The 12,719-nt window shown below is 37.9% G+C and overlaps 1 protein-coding gene across 2 annotated transcripts; it reads right to left on the bottom strand.

The window, feature by feature from the left end:
- Nucleotides 1–849: 849 nt before the first annotated feature.
- Nucleotides 850–11,843, bottom strand: LOC139124248 (mucin-22-like). 2 transcript variants are annotated; one of them, XM_070690386.1, is made up of 8 exons: nt 11,778–11,843; nt 10,444–10,476; nt 8,618–8,679; nt 7,914–8,312; nt 4,487–4,897; nt 3,565–3,585; nt 2,502–2,590; nt 850–1,693 (listed from the first exon to the last, which is right to left on the bottom strand). In XM_070690386.1, the coding sequence occupies exons 2-7, from the start codon at nt 10,446–10,448 to the stop codon at nt 2,517–2,519; spliced, it is 972 nt and encodes a 323-aa protein (XP_070546487.1). In that variant the 5' UTR covers nt 10,449–10,476; nt 11,778–11,843; the 3' UTR covers nt 850–1,693; nt 2,502–2,516. The 2 variants fall into 2 exon arrangements, with proteins under 2 accessions (XP_070546487.1, XP_070546488.1); XM_070690387.1 differs by having other exon boundaries at nt 852–1,678.
- Between the last annotated feature and the right edge of the window lie 876 nt (nt 11,844–12,719).

Raw genomic sequence — 12,719 nt, forward strand, 5'->3', positions numbered from 1 at the left:
GAGTCGCCTGATGTTTGTCTGCATCAACCATATTTTACGTTCCGGCAGGCGAAAATAGTTGAAAAGTCGATAAATTGTGATCTTTTTACCAGAAATCAATCGAGAGAAGCAATCAGACACGATGTTTGTCTACTCCACCTGTGTAACTGTTACATAGACTCATAAATACATGTATTGGCATTCAGGTGACAAATAAAACGTCATGAGACATCAATGACGTCAAGTTTCATCTCTAGCATTTTTCTATTTCACCCAACTGTCAGTTATCCGTGTTATATCTAAGAACAAAGGGACCAATGTGTAAAACGTCGAAAAATATTTGCACCGATGGAGGGTGCCTTAAGCGGGTACAAGACATTTGATCCGTCGTACTTGAAAGTTTTCTATTCTCGTTAAAGCTGGTCATTAGGCAGTCGCTGTGAATACGCCGAAGCACGCAGCTCACCGCTTGTTTTATGACAGCGTAAAGTGTCTCGGTACTGTTTGATAGTACCACACAAACACTGACTTCATGAAAGGCTGCCTTTGATTAATAGTGCTTTCCACGCTTATCACCTGCATCTGTTGAAAGTTTATACAATGACATTTACACTCAACATGCCTGGGTGATCATTACGTTGCTCCAATTTCATCTGATTTTATATTTTATCGTTTACATTGTACTAATTTGATGCATTTTGCTGATTTTCCCAACGCATCCCGTTGTCTTGGCCTCAAACCACTGTTTTTACTGCACACATATTCCTTATTAATACGATGAGGCATGTGATAAACGCGCTGAGACTTTGAAGTACAAACTGGCCATTATATGCATCACGGCAAGCACACAAGAAGAGAAGAGACTGAAATCATAAGTCACAAGTTACTTTTATTGTATTCATTATCGATCAAGAAAAGCCATTGGAAGTTCAAAAATATTCGCTTCCAATTCTATTGAACATTGCTTATCAAGTGATTGTTTTTACCAACTATGCAACCGATCTAAACCATTTTCTTTCACCAGACTACAAAATTATCTATAACATGACGAAATTGGAGGGCATGCGGATCAAGTCAAATATTCTGGGGCACAACTGTGTGCAATCTTTATGATTCTGATCAGAATGCAACTCGGGTGCGGAGTCTTTCGCACAACGAGAACAACTTTTTATTGACCGACAGAAATTTCGTTTGACGTCATCCAGAGTACCGTCATAGTAACATTCTGGTCATCACAAATACGTCTATGTCTTAGATACCCTGTGTCGGGACAGAAATGGTCAGCTGGTTGATGAAGGATACAGTGGTTTACATTACATGTAAAAACAAACAAGCAAGCAAACAAAGTTAAACGAGTAAATAGAGAAGTTGAAGTCTATTTCCTCTTTGCATTTTTATGATAATAGTCCAGAATGAAAAACAAAATCGCCAGTATTTGTATTTCAAATGTTATCTGGAAACGTTGTTATTGTCCGATAAATCGAATATCTTAGAGAGATACAATAAGTAAGAACGGAAAATGTATAATATATGATCGAAAAATAATTTGTGTGTGGTTAATCTTGTCAGACGGCTCCGAGTTGAACAGTGGCGTTAATTTAAATCACTATAGGATATTGATAACAAACTGACAAACAAAATTTTCATTCAGAAGACCATGATATTTCGACATTATCTACAGAAGGCCTTAATCAAAATGCTGCAGAATGATATCCTACGAAGATGAGAGAGAGAGAGAGAGAGAGAGAGAGAGAGAGAGAGAGAGAGAGAGAGAGAGAGAGAGAGAGAGAGAGAGAGAGAGAGGTAAAAAGAAAAAGAAAAAATCTGAGTAAGTCTTCGTCTTAATGTTCAAATTGACTATGAAACGTTTTTAGGTACATTAACTATGATTTTCGGGGTTGATATTAAATGATTTGACGAATGTCACACGTATTGAATTGAAGTTTACTGCCGGAGCAGCTAATCAACAACGATTGATAAAAATCAAAATCATAAGTCTATCTTTTCATTATTTTCGCTCTCTTACATAGTTGTCACTCAATTGAGTATACATACAAATGACAATCACACCTTTATTTCTGTGTTAGACGAAAATTTGTTGAAAAAGTAGAACGATTTTCATCATCGAACGGTGCATTGATATTTTTGAATAACTGACATGCGGTTATATGAAGTTGTTTCCTTATAAGTTTATAAAATAGTGTTTCCTTTGTAAAACATGTAATTTTGTAGTCTTTAAATCCCGAAGTTATCTTGTTGTAAATAGTTCGAAATCGCTTTCAATCAAATTATGACTCTGTGGCCCGTGACATCATCAGCAAGGTATCATTGAATCCTATGGAGTACAGGACGTTCCGTATATGAGAAATGTAACAATTTCTTTAATGCGAGAAATGAGAAATAAGAATGTCTCAGGCGAGAGTGAATTGCTCTGAATTACAGATACAGTGCAGGCCGTAGCGTTGTGTAGGCATACAATCTGTAGTTTTAGAAACAATAATACAAAAAGCTATTAAACTCACACTGTCTTCTCAATGTTAAGCGAGAACAGAAGCTACCATCATGGTTATGAAAGTAACAAATCCGACGCACAAAGCTTCAGCATTGGATTCTGTGTGAAAAACAAAACAAAATACTTGTTTTGCAGTACAAATGTCTTTCTGAGGATCAGTACAACGTTAGCAAAGAAATCTTTGAAGAGCTATTACTAATTCCTTAAGCAATCAATTAGTTGCTATGAAAATCTATGGTCAGGTCAAATTGTGCATAGCAACTCTTGTTAGTCCACAGATGACAAAATTTGTAAGTGTTCAATACTTATTGTTTCATGCAAGGATATTTACCAGACACCTAATTTTCAACTATGGATTCGAACGCGATGTCTTGGTGACAAAGTGAAATAACTCAGCCGAAGATGTATGGTACACGCACTTCTGTAATTTCCCATGCAATATGTAATCGTAGTAAAGGAATGATCGTAATATTGAGAATAAATTGTTTTAACAAAAAATTCAAACTTAATCAGTGCTGGTCTATTTTGGAAATCAGCGATTGCAGCTTAGCTAGAACTTCCGTCTCATGTATACTAGGCGTTCACTTCATTCTTATGATAAATTTACAATACTAAGTCCAAAATTCAACAGTGTCAAGCGACTGTCCTGACTGCTGAGATGGATGTATGTGTACTACATATCAGCAGTCAGGACAGTCGCTTGACACTGTTGAATTTTGGACATAGTATTGTAAATACGGCTAGTTTTCAATCGGGTTCGAACCCACAACATACGGCATCAGTCGCCTAGCGGAGAGGCCACAGAGAGAACCGCTCGGCTAAATCCCCACTCTCAATAAAGAGCGGTTCAATAGCCGGCTAAGTTGTTACATTTTTCTTGCTGAGACCGCTCCACACGTTGTAGAGTTCGTGAAGCACTCACTCACGCATGCTCACTATCACACATAAGTGAACGCCTAGTATACATGAGACTTGATCCTTAAGTTGAATAGTCCCACCACTATTAAATTATAGGACGTAGTAATGCAAGGAAGAAGAGGAGTATACGGGCTCAAAACCTATACACGACATACCTGTTGGGGATTCTGTTGTCGCTGTGAAAGTAATCAAAAAGGAAAAAAAAATAACAACACAGTTGGAACTTATTTGGGATAATTGAATCTTCTTATTTTTCAAATTTCTCAAAAGTGTCAGGTGCCATATAGTTGAATGTTGGAATATTACTCATAAAAATAGGGGAATAACTTAAAAAGAAAAGCAGATGAGTTTACATTTGCAGGTTAAAACGACCTTACTTCACTATCCAATTATCCCAAATTATTTCCAATTGTGTTTTACGAAATTCAATAATTTATACACATTTACATTCAGCACTATATTCTACAAGGCAAGTGTTGTTATAAAAGGAAAGCTACGTCTATATGTCAACAGTTTTCAGTGCTAGGGTGTAAGCGTCCAGAGAGTGAAATGTTTAAACTTTTGCTCAAACTCTCCTCCATGAAACTTCAAAGTTATCTTTCGCCAAATTAAGAGTAAACATTAGGTTTCACCGTGAAAAAATTGATGATGGGGAAACAAGTTACATAACATTTGCCAATTCCATATTTGGAATTTCAAATGGCCGCCGTCTCTCTGTTAAGTATACATGACGCGATGTATTCAGATATTTAACAGATATCTGTGTTGAATGGCAATTACACCAGCCACTGCCAGCAGATTCTGACTGGTCTATACAAAAATCCTATTTCAGTCAGTGGGACAGCTGGTTAGCTCTGCATAGTTAATGACATGCTAATGACGTTTCAATAGAAACATTGTATGTAAAAGGCCAGGGGATCAAGGTAAAGGTATATTAACTGAAAATGTACTGACGTTAAGGTTTGATTGTGAAAATGGCAAGAGGTGCGTTCAGTGTATTTTGTGATTGACTCTACTACAGAAAAATAGTGACAGGAATTGAAATATAAAAGCAATTAGTTTGTATCGCACACTCACCCGCAGGCGCTGTACAGTTTTTGGTACCAACGTTTGTGGCAGCTGTACCGAAATCAGCACAAGCCACATTGTTTGTCGCATCAGCATCCGTCACAGTGATTGATAAGCACACTTTGGTGTAGTTTGCGCAGTTAGTGGCGTCAAGGCTTAGCGTGGCGGTGAGACCAGCAAAACTTCCCGATGACGATACAGCCGACCCGTCAGGCGCATTAGTTCCCGCTGCGGTCACTTCAGTCGATTTGGTTGAACCGTCAGCATTACTAAAGTACACCTTGACATCGCTTGGTGAGCCCCCGGAATCAGTAACCGTGTAGGCTAATGTAAAAGTAGTTGCAATGTCTGTATCAATGTAGAACACACTTGTAGCTGGAGCAGGTGACGTTACTGTCAATGTGGTAGCTGTAATGTCATCTGTAGCGGTACAAAATATACCATATTCATCTCTTACATAGATTATCAACACACGACGGAGAACAGCATTCTTTTGCTCTCACTCTCAACGTTAAGTACTCATGGAAACTAGTCACCAATAAATAAAGATATATCGCATGTAAAGATACGGAATAGGCAAATTATTTAGTGCTTAATTACATCTTTTTAACTTATTATATGGCCAAGTAAAATTGAATAAGTAAAATTTCGATCTTACAACAATTAGAAACCAAGGAGTTATGCTATATGACGAAGTAAATACAAATACAGCTTCTTTCCTCGTTACTTTCTTGAAATGACTAATACAGCGATATGGGGACAGAGTGCGAAACTTGAAGGATTACATGTCCAGACAACCGAACTTAGAATCACTCTTTGGATGTAGAAATTAGCTTACGTCACTGCCTTGCATTACGTATCGCCCCCAATGCCCAGATAAAAGGCAAGTAATAGTTACAGTGCGTGTGTACCCCTAGCCAAACTCGTTCGACTTTTTTTCGGCTTTTCGAAGTTCAGCCGATGACTTATCTCAATACGGGCAAGCAGTCTTTCACATCTTCGCAAATCCGATGTCCGTAAGGATGTGAGGCAAGGGCTTCCTTTGCTCAGAAAGTTCACCCAGCGAATATCGTAGTGCCTAAAATTTTAGTTTACTTTCAGTGACATTGTCTTGTAAAACTAGATCCAAACCATGGTCTTTTCACGAAATCACCAACGGTGTCGCGGAGTGTCACATGATACGCATACGGCCGATCGCCACGCCGATCGAGTAAATTAAAATGACTTGTCAGGCTATCTGGCTGTACTAGAGTATAAGCTATAACTGCTTTTGTGCCAAGAAGGATGACAGTCGATGTCACATCCTCTTTCTCCGGGAAACATTTGTGCGGCAGGAAGCTTCCCGTATCTACACAATCGTGAAGACGAAGATTCAAAATGGCGACCCGACAAAGCGGTTACAAGCTTTCTTTGTTTTTCGTCATTTCAAACATGTACAGACTATGCCTAACACATTACGTTTTGCAGAATTCGTTTGCTCTGAAAATGCAAGGGGACATGGGTATCTCGTACCATTTGTCTCGTGGTCATATAAAATTATAGGTCTGTAAAAGGTCGGCGTCCAACCCAAAAACCCAGGCAACGAGCAACTGTACTGCAGCTACAACATGCAATGCAGGTGTTTTACACATTGAAAGGAAACACTCAGGCGCGGGATCGCTCCACTTTTTATAAAATAAAATCAAACGCGAAAATTTTAAACTAAGACTGATACCGTCTTATTTAATACAAAGAGATGAAACTTAACCTTATCGTACTTTCCTATCTGTCCCGAACAGTATTGCTTTATCCACTCGCGCTTTGTCCTTTATAGTCAAAATCCGACTTTGATTCGGAGCCACTCGTTCCGGCTACCTGGGTTTCAAATTTGTATGCCTGTGCGCCTTCAAACCAATTCCCCTCGAAACTACTTTTTGAATTCTGGTCAATACTGTCCTAGCTGGAGCAACTTGACAAGTCCCTGTAGCTGGACCGCCGGTGTGGCTTCCATGCCGGTGTTTACTGGGCGTCTGTGAGCACTGTTTATATAGCTGACTTTGTTTGTGGTCTCATTTACGCAAGGACCGCTAAGCACACTTTAGTGTCAATAGCGTGGAAGAAATGACGTCAATTGTACCTGTTGGTCAATATGAAAATATCGCTTCTTGGCTCGGATGCAAAGTAGCCCTGCAATCACCAGGCATGAAAAAAGAGTAAAATTTCGCGCTTCGCGCACATCTTTCCGAACTGACACAATATGCAATCTATAGACCGGTCCCTTAGATAAGTTGTGCCAAAAAAAATTAAACAACTTTGGAAATGATGACATAGGCTCTTTAGAGCCTTGATATTTGCATATCTTGAGTTATAAATGATGGGGTTTAATAAAGGAGTCTTTGTCTCTTGTTGTTACTTCATCAATTAGTTTTAGATTGTGGAGACTCTAGCCAAGTCATCGTGCGTATTAAGAGCTCATAAAAGTTATATCATTATTTCAATTAAGAGTAGTAGATAAAATAATTATTTTATTAGGAAAATCACTGTTGCATTGCATTTCAATTGAAGGTCGGTTTCTGTAAGGTAAACATTACTCGCGCCATAATTGCACTGTTCCGAAAATAGAATATAGTTATCATGGTGAAAAAACTGTAGCATAATTAATTCTGCCGCGTTATAACCAACTCTTGCAGCAAGCGTCTGAAAGATTTATGCCCTACATGTATTTTTTAAGGTTTTGTTCTGTCTTCCCATTTGAATAATTTCAAAATGAATGCCTTCGCCTTATGATAATGAATCACTTTTTTTACCGTAGCGACATATACATAGACAAAAGAGTTTTGCTGAACCTTCCAAAAGTCGGATGACCTCGTTTGGCTTTGTCGTACCAGCGACATTGCTTCCCCAACGAGTCTCCATTATATTCAAATTATATGGTGCGACTATTTGAAAGGCTTTTACCATACTCTAACACCTTCAATACTGCATAACATAAAAAACAATGGCATATAAATGAAATTCCTGACACGGACTTAAAGGATATATACTTTATTAGGGTTTGGGACTTCTATAACTGAAAAAAAAATCTGAAAGTGCCTATATGGTATGTCGCCACCTTAAATTAGAGCTTGAACACCAAGGTTTCCGGCAACGTAAAATTTAACATACGCATGGACTTCACACTCTTAATTTATACGACCATGTCATAAAACTGCAAAAAAGTATGCCGTTAATAGTGATATCAATAAAAAGACGGATTCTTCATTTTTTTTCTAAAGCTCACACCCATAAAACTTTTGCTGTTGTCCATTAATCCATGGCAGAGGAAGAGTGTTGTTTCGGACAAAGTTTCCACTGTGACACAAAAGCCAAATTATAATATCTTTCGCCATGAACACCCCCCGGTTTGCCACTTATAATTAGTCCCTATTTGATTGGTAATTGTGCTGCTTCAACTTACTCGTACACGTCTTTGTACCGGCTTTCCCATTGCCGGTTCCAAAGTCAGTGCAGGTTTCATCGTTTTCAGGGTCGTCATCTTCCGATGTAACGGACGCACACAGTTTGGAGTACTCGGTGCAGTTGGTTGCATCGAGTGTGAGTGAAGCTGTCAGATCACCGTAAGTTGAACCAGAAGCAGGAGTAGTGCCATCTGGTGCATTGGATCCTCCAGCTGTGACCTCGGTTGACTTTATCGAACCATCGGCATTGCTGAAGTACACTTTTACATCGGTTGGTGTAACAGTACCCATTGGTACGAATGTCAAGGTAAAAGTAGTTGCCACTGCTGTGCCTATTAAAAATTGCCCTGTCGCGGGAGCTGGTGATGTTACCGTCAATAAAGTAACCACTATATCGTCTGAAATATGAAAATATCAAACCATACAAAATAAACGTTGGCTAGGAGCAATGATAAAATATTTGTAAGGCGTAGTTACTGCTAAGTAATACAAGCTTTACTAACAAGCATAAAATGGCTTTCCCTTGTTGTAAAAATCAATTGTCTATGCCTCAGGCCATCCTAAGGTGATAGTACACATCTAATTATGTCAACAAATTAAGTTAGTATACATTGTATTTTAGAGTCATACAGTCATTTCTGTCTCGTGTCTGTTCACGTTTGTAAGAGTGGAAAGAAATTATCTTCAAATAAACAGTACTCACTTTGAGCCTGGCACAGTGCTACACACCCGATAATAGCAAATGCCACAGTTGCAAAAGAAGACCTAATAAAAGAATAATGAAATCTCGAATTACAAAGCAGGGACAGTATATGAGAGCATATTATGACGATTTACTAAACTAAGGAAACTATTCATCGTATATTGCTCTTGCAACGATTTGACATACTTCAGTTCAGTGGTGAAACGCATATTATTTAACTTCACTTTTCTAAAATGAAAATAGAGTTGAGGACCTGGTTCAACTCAGTTTACACATACATTTGAACCATAGTCCAGGTTTGAAATTCCAATATTCAAATCTGATCATGAGTTCGAGATAGCAAGGTGAGAGAAAAGAAAACCAAAGCCACCTTGCTATGGGCAAGTACACCTTATGGTTGCTATTCACAGTTTAAGGACGTTTGCGCCTCGGAAGTGAAAGACTTAAACTTTTGTTCAAACTTTCATCAGTGAAACTTTCAATCATTCTTTTAACAAATCAAGAATGAAACTAAGGGGTCACAATGTAAATTATGGTACTATAGAAATAAAGTACCGGACATCTACTTGTACTTCAAGTTCAATATGACCGACATCCCGGTTTAAACTCCTTTAGGAAAGTAGAAATATGCTCAAAAACTAAGGCAGAGAAAAGTTGTCGTATTCCTTAAGCTTTAAAATGGGTTCCCTGAAGTGTGGTTAAAGATTGCGAGTCATTATATATGTCCCCAGGTTGCGTTCTACATCGAAGGAGTGCGCCATTTATTGTCAAAAAAGTGCACTGTATCATAACAAGGATTACTAATTAGCCAAAATTCAACAACCAGCTCAATAAACAAAATATTAGCCTAGATCGTACACTAGCACTTCCCGTCATGCCAGTCATACATCAATAAACCACTTTGATATTTGCTATTAGTAAGTCAACTCGTTGAATTTCCAAAAGAAACAAGCCGTTTCAAGATGCACGAGTAGTGTCACTACCATTAAATGTCACTCAAAATACTGCGCATCGTAAAGGTATAGCAAAAGTAAAATATCGAAGGGAAATCAAAACCAATGCAAATAAGCTGAGACCATGGGCAAAAATGTAAACCAAACATCCTCCTCATGAACTTGTAGGGAATTCATATGTTTGAAAGTATCTCATATACACAATAATTTGCAATGGCTACGGATATATACATATAATATACATTTACTATAAGTAAACTGCATAGACGATTGTTACAAGTCTTGACGATTCTGTGAGATATTGCAAATTAATTAATAACAGCGAAATTTTAACTAGAGAACAAATACGAATAGTATAATATTATAGCCACTATGTGCAAGAGGAGGGCAAATGGTCTCTGGACGTCTTAAGGGTACGTGGTCCCTTGTTTGGGCTATAATAATTTTACGACATGATTCTCACACATTTTTTCAAATCAAATTTGTAGCAATACACGTAAATGACGATCTCATACTTTATTTTTGTGTTACATGAAAAAATGTAGAAAAAACTAGAGCAATTTTCATCCTCAAACGGCACATTGATATAATTACTGATTTGCGATCTTATTCATAATTGTGTAAAAACAAACGGTATTTCATATTAAAACATTTAACTTGATAATTTTTCGATCCCTTTTGTTTCCAAGTTGAAAATAGTCACGGCTCACTGTCGGTCCACTTTTGACGTAACGTATGGTATTGGTATCTGGATTTCATTTCAGCGATAATTCTATTTATGATCTAACTCAAATGACCAAGTAGATATTGCAGAAGTCATTAAAAGTAGATTCCAAAATATTAGTTCGTATTGTAAGTGATTCATTGACCTACCTCATCTTGTCAAGACGGAGTAACAGCGGTTACCTGGAAAGTGAGAAGAAAATACATAGCTGACAGAGTATCGATAGGCAAATAATTCCGTAATTCATAAATATTATAGAGAATGTTTAAGTTCACGAAGAGCCTACTGAAAACATCAAAAATGACGGGAGTATAATCTGCTTTGTGAGTAATCACCGACCGAAAAGCAACATATCGATATCAATCATAATCATTATTATGAACATGATCTACTAGTATAGATCCCTGCCCTAAAATGATCGAAATATCTCATCCTCTTCATTGAACTATACAATATAACATTTACTTAACAAGGAAGAGCAAAAGAGTTTAAGAGCATTAGGGGCATTGAGAGACAAATCAAGGGATGAGAATTCAATTATACACAAAACAATCACGATTTTGGAGGCTCTTGATTTTTAGTGTACGGACAAAAATTTTCTATAAACAGATGGAAGATATTTTTAAAAGTTGAATACGATCATGACCAACAAAATCGGTGTCAGCAATTTGTAGAAAGTTGCCTGAATAAACTACTTGTCGTAGGTGCATCAGACAAAAGATAGTGTAAAAGCTATGGTTCAATGACTAGAATGTTATATGAGAAATTGGACCAGAGTTCAAAGATTAATTACTGTATGCCAATAACGTTTTGTACTTATGATTTATATTACTTTTATTTGAGAGACCGCCTGATGGTATTCTGACTTTTAAACGATGTTAATGATGAAAATTGTCTCGGAAGAGTTTTTGTGTCTTCGCATGTTATGTGGCCTGTTAGCCTCTCCACTCTGAGGAATCCCCAGTGGTTGTACTCCTGTGTTAAGCATTATTAAAGTAAGAGTATCGAAGCATGATATTGTTATGTAGGGAAATTCAGATGTTATTTAAGCGGCATGGGACATCTGATAGAGCCATCTCTCTTGAGTGTTGAAGTTTGTAATCTACCTAAAAATATGAGGGGCGAAATCAAGCTAGTGACAGGATTAAATCTTAATCAAACTTGATACTAGCGACATAATTTTAGCTCGCTGTTCAGAGTCTGTAACGTTAGGAAAGTCTATTGTAAGTACTGGAAGTTTAATTGAAATTGCAACCACTATCCGCGTCTTCAAGCTTGGACGCGACTGAGAGCCGCATAGAAACCATCTTTCATAGAAGGCCTCGCACATACTGTATAGTGGTGTACATTGCGGGCACTTTTTTAATTCGTACAGTAAAACCACACGTTTCCGGCAGTTTAATTATTAAGCAATATTGTAAAGCTGTAAATGCAGATAGTGTGAAACATAGCTATCTTCTAATTAGTCAGGATAAAAGCTCACCTGCAAGATACTGTATTTGGTGTTTTCTTGAGTAGCTTCTATCAGCTTCGCCCTATGAGCTAATGTACAAACACTGCATGGAGCCATATTTTATACTCTACGCTTGGCAACAACTGAGGGTGTGACTTTCTGTCATTGGTCAAAGATTAGGAACACTCGTTTCCAATTGGTTGTGCGTGCAATGAGGGATATAGGTTGGGCTGTCTTCCAAAGCACGCCATTGTGGCAATATTGGCGTCGCAATTCTTTTGGTTCATTGTGTCCCAGTTTTTTGCCTGTCAGCACCTTTCCAAAAAGCCCAATACATTTGAGCAATATCTCTATTGTACACCTTAAAACCAATCAACCATGTTGCCGAGGCGCTGAGTATTAGAAAGAAACCAAAACGAGTGTCAGGTCTCAGTATAAATTAATGAGAATTGACAAAATCTCAAGAGCAGCGCAAAAGTTTCGTATTTTTTCGGGTCATCCCTATTTGAGTGACCTCTACTTTGTACTTCGTTGTATCAGAATGTAATTTTTGGTCGTCAGCACCATGGCAACTGCCACAGGGGTTAAGCATACTACATAGCCCTTGATAACTAGGTAATGTCGTCAACGTTGCTCGAGGCAGCAGACAATGCGTTTTATATACATGACGTTTGACACGTGGGATGTTTACTTCATACAGTAGCAGTTTGAATTTAGTCTCACGATATCTCCTACTCAGCCCTGTAGCTACGTAGTAAATACGTCTATATCATTTTTGGCTAACGTTGAAAGTTCGACTAGCTTTATAAGACACCTCACTGTCGTTCAAACAACGACAATCAAGTACTTGTTGAACTGCAAAGACAATAATGTTCAAGTATCACTTCAAAAAACTCGATGGGCACCAATAATAGCGTCGCTCAAACTATTCATTCAGTGTGTATTGAGTGAACAGGACGTTTCGGGTCAATA

This window comes from Ptychodera flava (assembly GCF_041260155.1).
Source record: "Ptychodera flava strain L36383 chromosome 23 unlocalized genomic scaffold, AS_Pfla_20210202 Scaffold_23__1_contigs__length_28996876_pilon, whole genome shotgun sequence".
Taxonomy (NCBI): domain Eukaryota; kingdom Metazoa; phylum Hemichordata; class Enteropneusta; family Ptychoderidae; genus Ptychodera; species Ptychodera flava.

What these genes read in the sequence shown, in the direction of transcription:
- LOC139124248 (XM_070690386.1), bottom strand. An exon ending in AGCACTGTGCCAGGCTCAAA is followed by an intron (nt 8,313 to 8,617) that starts GTGAGTACTGTT and finishes TTCATATTTCAG; the next exon opens with ACGATATAGTGGTTACTTTA. An exon ending in CGGTACAAAGACGTGTACGA is followed by an intron (nt 4,898 to 7,913) that starts GTAAGTTGAAGC and finishes GTACCGCTACAG; the next exon opens with ATGACATTACAGCTACCACA.